This window comes from Canis lupus, chromosome 25 (genome assembly GCF_048164855.1).
Source record: "Canis lupus baileyi chromosome 25, mCanLup2.hap1, whole genome shotgun sequence".
NCBI classification, from domain to species: domain Eukaryota; kingdom Metazoa; phylum Chordata; class Mammalia; order Carnivora; family Canidae; genus Canis; species Canis lupus.
Window position 1 is genome coordinate 45,113,209 of NC_132862.1, and position 8,364 is coordinate 45,121,572.

General features: G+C 49.5%; 1 protein-coding gene and 1 pseudogene across 41 annotated transcripts in view; one reads left to right on the forward strand and one right to left on the reverse strand.

Annotated features, from left to right (window-relative positions):
- The window catches only part of CACNA1C (calcium voltage-gated channel subunit alpha1 C), a 746,185-nt gene that overhangs the window by 729,945 nt on the left and 7,876 nt on the right, over positions 1-8,364 (forward strand). For all 41 annotated transcript variants that reach the window (XM_072799571.1, XM_072799575.1, XM_072799573.1 and 38 more), the window contains 4 exons: positions 40-168; positions 3,907-4,013; positions 4,296-4,399; positions 6,480-6,815. In XM_072799571.1, coding sequence (XP_072655672.1) covers positions 40-168; positions 3,907-4,013; positions 4,296-4,399; positions 6,480-6,815 — 676 coding nt within the window. The remainder of the gene's footprint in view (positions 1-39; positions 169-3,906; positions 4,014-4,295; positions 4,400-6,479; positions 6,816-8,364) is intronic.
- LOC140616921 (thymocyte nuclear protein 1 pseudogene) lies at positions 1,472-3,444 on the reverse strand (annotated as a pseudogene).

Below are 8,364 nucleotides of genomic sequence, written 5' to 3' on the forward strand. Positions count from 1 at the left end.
GCAGGTTCTGACTACATATCTCCCCCTTGGACACTTCAGGTGCCACTCCCGGGAGAGCCAGATAGCCATGGTGTGTCAGGAGGAGGTCTCTCAGGACGAGACCTATGACGTGAAGATGAGCGAAGACGCCGAGTACTGCAGTGAGCCCAGCCTGATCTCCACAGAGATGTGAGCTCTGCTGCCCCAGCCCCAGGCCAGCCCACATGTAGGACAGGCTCTGGGGGTGAAGGGCAGCCCCCTGGGATCCCTGCGCTGGGTATCGCCTGGGGAAAGGAGATTGCATATCAGAAGAGAGCCTACAAACATCTATCACCTTATTAGGGAGATGCATGTATGCCCCCCGCCCCCACACACAAACACGTACACACGTGTGTGCATGTTCACACACATGCACACACGTACACATACACACATACACACGTATATATACACACATACACATGAGCATGCACATGTTCACAATATATGTACACATGTATACGTTCATGTACACATGTGTGCGCATTTTCACGTATATATACATACATGTGCGCATGCACATGTTCACATGCATGTACGCACATACACGTGCATGTGCACATGTTCACACATACAAGTACACTCGTGCACGTGCATATACACGTGTGTTGCGCATACACACATATATATGTACATGTTCGCATGTGTGTACATGTACACATGCATGTGTACATGCATGTACACACAGGTATCTACACATGTTCACACATACATGTACTGTGTGCACATGCATGTACACGTGCATGTGCACGTTCACACACATGCACACACGTATATACACATACGCACATGCGTGCACATGTATGTACACGCATATGTTTGCACTTTCATACATGTACACACGTATATGCATATGCATGGACATGTTCACATACATGCATGTGCACACGCATGCACACATGTATATGCACATGCACGTGCTCACACATGCATGCACACACATGCTCGCATACACATGCACATGCATTTACACACGTACACATACATGTGCGCGCATGTACATATGTGTACATACATGTATATGAGCATGCACGTGTTCACACATACACACACCTATACACATGTTACACACACTGTCTTTGGTTAGCTTGGCCTTTCCTCGTGATACAGTGCTTTCAGGAAGACTTCAAAACATTGTTTCATAAACTTTTTTAAATAAAAACAACTGTCATAAGTATATTTTATAATAAGGCTCAGTACACAAGCATTGACAAATGTTCGTGAAAGTACTTAACACTAAAGCCACCCAGCAGAGGGCACTGTTGGCAAACAGTGGCAGATACTTTTTTTTTTTTAATATATTTTTTTGGTCAGTGATGGAATTTTTAAGAGATGGGTTTTTTTTTTTAACTACAGGTCTAGACCCCATTAGCAGGTTGTGACGTTTACTTAGGTTGTGACAATCACCACTTTTTTATTTTAATGTTTTATTGCAAAGGTACGTGAACACCACCTGTATACACAAACCCAGATGAACATAACAAGCAGGCCTCTTCACACCTTCTTTTGTTTTATAAAAGCTTGAGTTTTCTGGGGGACTGTCTTTCTTGCCCATTCCAGCAACTGTGTCCCAGTTAACTTGGTTCCTTTTCCTCCAGCCTCAAAATAAAATCAAATTCCTCTCAGGTCAGGGGCTCAATTGAAAGTGTCTAGCGAGTGAAGACAGCCCTGTTTTTTAAGAGGCCTCCAGCAGCTCTGTGAGCTTGGCGAAGGGTTTTGAGTTCAGCTGCCAGGATGATGAACCATCTGAACAAACTGGACATCCACCACGGACCATTTGGGATTGTCTTTTTGCTGGATGGGTCATAACGGGGACTGTTTTTCTCAAACTGTGTGTGGTCTGGGGATGCCTCTCTCACAGGCCTCGTTAAGTCCTGAAATGCCGGGTTCTTCACAGTTGCTATGCTAGAAGGCTTCATGGCTCCAAGGAAGTTTTGGGCCTCAGAGTCGCGAACACCATCCCAGCATGCTGTCTCCTTGGGCTGTGCTTTAAGATCCCCGGTGCTGCACATCACATCAATACCATGTCTAGTCAGCTTTCTGGCTCTGACATCATCAGCCAGTAACTGCTCAGACTCTTCCCACGGTTTTTAGAGGCTGAAGGCTTCTGAGGGCTGGAGTTATTTGCTTGAGCTGATGCCCCCCGCTGGGTTCTTAGTCTTGGTTCGTTTTCTACTGGCCCCTTATTATCAACAGCCCCAGCCAGCCTCTTCCCTGATCTAGGCACGGCTTCTCTGTGGGGGCTGAAGAGCAGAGGATTCTGGAATCAACCAAGAGATACAAGAGACAACTCTATATCTGCCCCCCAGAAGCCCCCATCAGGTGCCAGAAGTCCAGGCCGTGATCAGCACTTTAAAAGAAAGAACAGCATAGTACAGAATATACAGAATAGCATAGGTTAGAATAAGACAATAGATAACAGTGTATCCAATGTCACAAAGGTAATATTTAATGAAATATTTGTTTAATTGCCAATATGTATGTGAGTGTACTGAGTCTCATAAAATGTATTTATGACTGTGAGTTGTGTTCATAAAGTTTAAGGTGCATTGTTTTAGAATCTTTCTTAAAAGCACCTTATAATAAGGAAGGACCAGCCCTCAGCCTTTCAATTTTTAGAGGCTGCAAATTTTTTACATGGCCATACACCATAGAAATCAGGAAAAGCATACGCTTCAACTCATTTTAGCTCTTATTGAGTGCTTAGTGCATCCCGGCACTCTGCTAGATCATGAATAAACAGGCCTCGGCACTCAAAGATATTTTACAAACCAGTTAAAATCTCAGAAGAGGCATAACAATGAAAGGGACAGACATTCAAAGCAGGTCAAGGTGACCTTAACAGGCACCTGGCACAAGATCAAACAGAAGCTGGTCTTCAAGAGTGGGTACAATTTTCATAAGAAGAAAATATAATAGGAAGAGCTTACCATGTTGAGAATGAGAGGAAAGGTTTGGAGGTCTTTAGTCAGAAAATTTCCTGCACATCTACAAAGGCTCAAAGCCAGTATTCTAGGAGCAGGGAAGGCCACACAGTCTCAAAGCCTGTGGAGTCACATCAGGGACAGAGTCTGTGGCCTCATCTGTAAAATGAAGGGTTAGCATGCACCCCTCTTCTTGGACTGCAGGTCACTCCCCCTGGGGACTGTGAAATCAACTTAGTGGGTTGCAACTGATATTGTTTAGCGAAATAGAATAGACTAAGGTAGTATAGAAACCACCAGAGGGCAAGGCATGCAATGAAGGTAAGTATGGTTCAAGAAGTTAAGTTCGAGTAGGTGTTTCTATGTATATGGGACTCTGTACAGTATATTTCTCATTGTGAGCCCCCATTAAATGGCCTAGCCACCAGCATGTAGACGGATGCCCCCTAAGGCCCCTCACAGCTCTGCTGTTCACTGATCAGCTGACTGGATACTTGTCCATAGGCAACTGCTTCTGTCCCTTGATGATGAAGGGGGCTGGCCGGGGAGAAACTAGGGGGAGAGGGAGAAGTTTGGGCTGAAGTTGGGAGTATTCATGAAAATTGCATCCACATATGTAAACAGAGGAGCCCAAACTATTCCTGAAAAGAATCTTGTTCATCTGAAATTTTTCACCAACTTTGACTCAAGAGTCCCTCTACTGTCTCAAATCAGAAATGCGAGGCTGATGAGCAGAGAGGCTATGGATGAGGAGCTGGAAACATCTGTGATGCCAGAAGCCAGGCCTAGGCTGGTGGAGTGGCGAGTTCCGGCTGCCCCATCCCCCAGCCTTTATGAAAGCACAAAGCAGGGGTTCCCTTCAATAAGGAAAAAAAAGCAGACTGCCTCCAGAGGACGGCAGCTGTCCCTACGGGGTGGCACTGCTCGGCCTCCCAGAATAAGCCCCAGGAGTTCTGTGTTCCAGGCTGTCCTATCAGGATGATGAAAATCGGCAATTAACACCACCTGAGGAAGACAAGAGGGACGTTCGGCAATCTCCAAAGAGGGGTTTCCTCCGCTCTGCCTCCCTGGGTAAATACACTTCTCTCTCCAGATGTGACCAGTCAGGCACTTGGGTGACTGACAACCCCTATGCAGTGGCTGGGCAGATTTCCGGAGCAATGAGATGGGCTTCTGAGGCAGGGCTTGCAGGGATGGGACTTGGCCAGATGCCATGTGCTAGGAGGGGCAAACAGTAGAGAGGAGGTCACTCCAGGCCCAGCAGCACGCCTCCATACGCCCCCAGGGTATGACCCTCGCAGACCTGTGTTCCCTTTCCCTGAACTGATCACAGTTCTTTGGCTGCCTTTGCAGGTCGAAGGGCCTCCTTCCACCTGGAATGTCTGAAGCGGCAGAAGAATCAAGCGGGAGATATCTCTCAGAAGACAGTCCTGCCCTTGCACCTGGTTCATCACCAGGTAGCCCATACTTTCAGCCGTCACCCCACAGGCTACACACCTCCCATGATTAGGGCAAATCTGAAGACTCCACTCTGTCTTCCCTGTGTTGGACCACGATAGTCCTAGCCCCTGGCCTTAGGAGCCCCAGATGAGGGGGGCCCATCCATGCAAGTGAGAACCTTAGCAAGGTCTGTCATTTCCCCGGGAGGATGGCAGTGGGGGACACCTAGGAAGCACTGTGAGCAGGTGCCCCTCACACGACCCCAAGGGACCAATGACTCCAGGATCCTGCCTGACCTTTCCTCCCACAATAGCACAGATGTTCCCTGCACGGACATTGGCTTACCCTTCAGAGAGTGCTCGGGCAGATGTACTTACGCCTAGAGTTGCAAGATCCCTGGAGCTTTAGCCACACACAAACCCATCCACTGAAATGTAGAAATGATCAGAGAATCTGCCAACAACATGGTGAGAAGTAGGGACTGATGTTCAAGGAAAATAGGTCCAGAGAGACTCGAGAGTTGAAATACCTCTTGCTGCGGCTGCCTCCAGCTGAGCCAGTGAAATCCAAGACACTAGTGTCCAGCATAGTCTCAGTATCTTAGAACCAATGGAAACCTCCAGGAATCAAAGGCCAGTCCCTTACATCTAGGCAACTTGGGGTTCAGGTTTCTCAAACTGTTTTCCTCTCTAATTATATATTCTCCTGCCACAGGCCTATGCATTAGGTGGGGTTTTTTTAATACCCAAAGGCACTCATTTGCCAAACAAAGCTTATAAAATGCATAAGATAGCCAGTGTGGCTCAGCTAAGTTGATAATACTTCAACTCAAAATATTCACCGTTTTACTTAGCCTGTGTGGCATTGCCAGCATAAATATGATTTCCACTGGGCTTTCCGGAAAATTGAGCATAGCCTTACACTTCCCTCAGGTCTCCAGGGGACCGGGGACCCCAGGCTGGGGACCCTCAAGAGCTACGTGCAGAGGAAGCTGGCAGGCTGGGGGAGGGGGAGGGACACTGTGTGCACCATTTTTAAAGATTTCTAGAAGTTCATTTCACCCAGTGTTCTTATCATGTTGCGGGCAAGAACCTCTTCTTTATTTACACTCCCTGCTTCCTGCTTTTCCACTACCACCCACCCATACCACAGTGTTCCCGTCCCTCTGCCCCTCAGGCTGGGCCTTCCCGCTGCACAGTGCCACTCTCCCGTGGACACATCAGCTCAGAGTAGGTCGTTGTGGTGCTAACACGAGGGCCAGGCTCCAGTCTCAGGATTTTTAAGCAGAGTGGGGGCCAGAAGACACAACATGTAAATAATAATACAGTGTAAGATTTGAACAACAGTTCAGAGACAAGCTGAGCTAAAGATCGACAAGACACTATTCATGGCCTGGTTCATTGTAAAAAAAATTTAAGATTTTATTTATTTGAGAGAGAGAGACAGAGCACAGGAGTAAGGGAGTGGGAAGAGGAAGAGGGAGAAGCAGGCTCCCCATGGGGAGCCGAATGTGAGTCTCAATCCCAGAATCCTGGGATCCTGGGTCAAAGGCAGATGCTTAATTGACTGAGCCACCCAGGTGCCCCGTAAATGGAAAACTTAAAACAATAAGTACTGGTTCTGTCTACATCTTTATGGTGCACAGTGTAGTGCACAGATCTTCACAGACTTGATTTCACTTGAACCTCGCATCAACCCCAAAGATAGGTAGATAGAGGGCATTAGTGTTCCTGGTTTTACAGATGATGAGGGCAGCATTCTTTCTAGACTACTAATGAGAAAACCAAAGCCAGAGAATTCACAGCTGACTAGCGACAAGGCCAGTGCTAAGAAGTGGACAATCTTGAGTCCACTCCATCACAGCTTTCTGAGTTTAGAGGAGGAAGCCATCACTTCAGACTGGCGTAATCACAAAATCTATTTTAAAGTGATGGAAGCTAACACCAGGTCTCGATGAGGTAGGATCCAGAGGGGTGAAAATGATGGGAGTGGGATCCAGGCAGGCCGAGCTAGCGGCGACCATCTGCTGCTGAGAGAGAGGCCCGTCCCTCCCAGCCTGACTGCTTCCAGTAACTCATGCTCCTTGTGTGTCCACAGGCATTGGCAGTGGCAGGCCTGAGCCCCCTCCTCCAGAGAAGCCATTCCCCTGGCACGCTCCCCAGGCCATGTGCCACCCCCCCAGCCACACCCGGCAGCCGAGGCTGGCCCCCGCAGCCTATCCCCACCCTGCGGCTGGAGGGGGCTGAGTCCAACGAGAAACTCAACAGCAGCTTCCCGTCCATCCACTGCAGCTCCTGGTCTGAGGAGCCCACACCCTGTGGAGGAGGTGACAGCACCATCCGGAGAGCCCGGCCGGTGTCCCTCACTGTGCCCAGCCAGGCTGGGGCCCGGGGCAGGCAGTTCCACGGCAGTGCCAGCAGCCTCGTGGAAGCGGTGAGTGGCTCTGAGCTGCTAGCACAAGGAGGAAAGGAGGGCTGGGGGCAGCAAGGGTTCTTTGCATGAAGAACTGAGAAGGGAGTCTCTGGTCCTTTCTGGAGGAGAGTGGAGGTCAAGTCCCTTGGCCAGGAAGATCCTCACTCCCAGGGCCTCCAGAAGAAAGGCTGGTGTGATCACACAAGATGCTATGGGCTTCTGCTTGGGCTGGGCCCACCACAGGGGAGGAAGTATGGAGTACATATCCCTGCCGTGGGCCAGTGAGCCCCCATCAGGGCCCCGGGCCCCAGTGTATAGACCACGCGGACTGGCTCTGGGGTGCAGATGGCCTGGGCTGTGTTTGTGCACATGCAAAGTCAGGACCTGTGGTTCTCAAGCTTCGGGCTTATTAAAATAACCTAGGGACACATTAAATGGGTATTTTTTAAAGCCCTGTGATGATTCTAAGGCCCAGCTAGGGTTGAGAATCACTATTCTAGAGCAAGAGTGCTTCCAGTTCCTCTGTCCTCTGCCCCAGCCAGAGCATCTAATGTGATCCTGGCAGCACATTTCAGGGGACGTGCCCCAAGGAGGACACAGCAAGGGGTTGGCAAGGTCCCCAGAAGTGATTTCATACGAGATCCGGTTGAGGGAGTTAGGGAAGCAGACTTGGACGGGGGACTGCTCCAGAGGCCACAACAGGCACCTCAAATCTGTAAGGTGCCTCACGTCCTGGGCAGGGTGTCTTGAGTGCAGAAATGGAGTGGCAAATCAACCTACCAGACAGGCAGGCAGATTTCAGGTTATGTGAGGAAGATCTTTCCAACAGAGCTTTTCCAAAAGGACGAGGGTTTTCCTATAAAGGAGTGAGCCCACCATCACTGGACGTATGCAAGCAGAGATAACGCCCATCCAGTCATCGGGCTGTTCATGCAAGAGGTAGAGAGTTAAACCAGAGGACTTCTAAGGCCCCTCCTAGCTCCAAAACCTTGTTCTTCCCTTTGCCTTGGTTATTTCTCATTCAGTTCACCACTCCCAATTGAGTGCCAACCACATACAGGCACTGTTCTAGGTGCAGGGATACAGCCGAGAGACCGTTTCTGCTCTCATGAGCCCATGCCATGGTGAGGAGAGAGAGAGATCACAAATAAACATTTATGCAGCATGCCGCACAGGGTGGGAGCTCTGAGGAAAATACAAGCAGGAGAGGAAATAAAGAGTGATGGAGCGGGGGAACAGGGCAAAGGGACCCAAGAGAGAGGCATTCCAGGCTTCACTATGCATCCCCTACCCTGGCTCGTAGCTGAGTCACTTTCCCCAAGACCAGTCACTAAAGCAGCCACTAGAAAGGAGGGGGCCGCCCTGGGATCACCTGCTGGCCCTTTGGAGCGGAAGCAGAGGCAGGTGCAGACATGCATGGTGTTTTGCACACATCATACTCCAGGATCCTCACCCCCACAGAGACTGCCAGCCAGCAGTGGGCAAGGGGCGCGAGGTAATGGTTTCCCCAAAGGAGAGTGAGGGTTTCTGGGCAAGAATAACAGGAGGGCATGTAGGGGTGCGGGGGGCG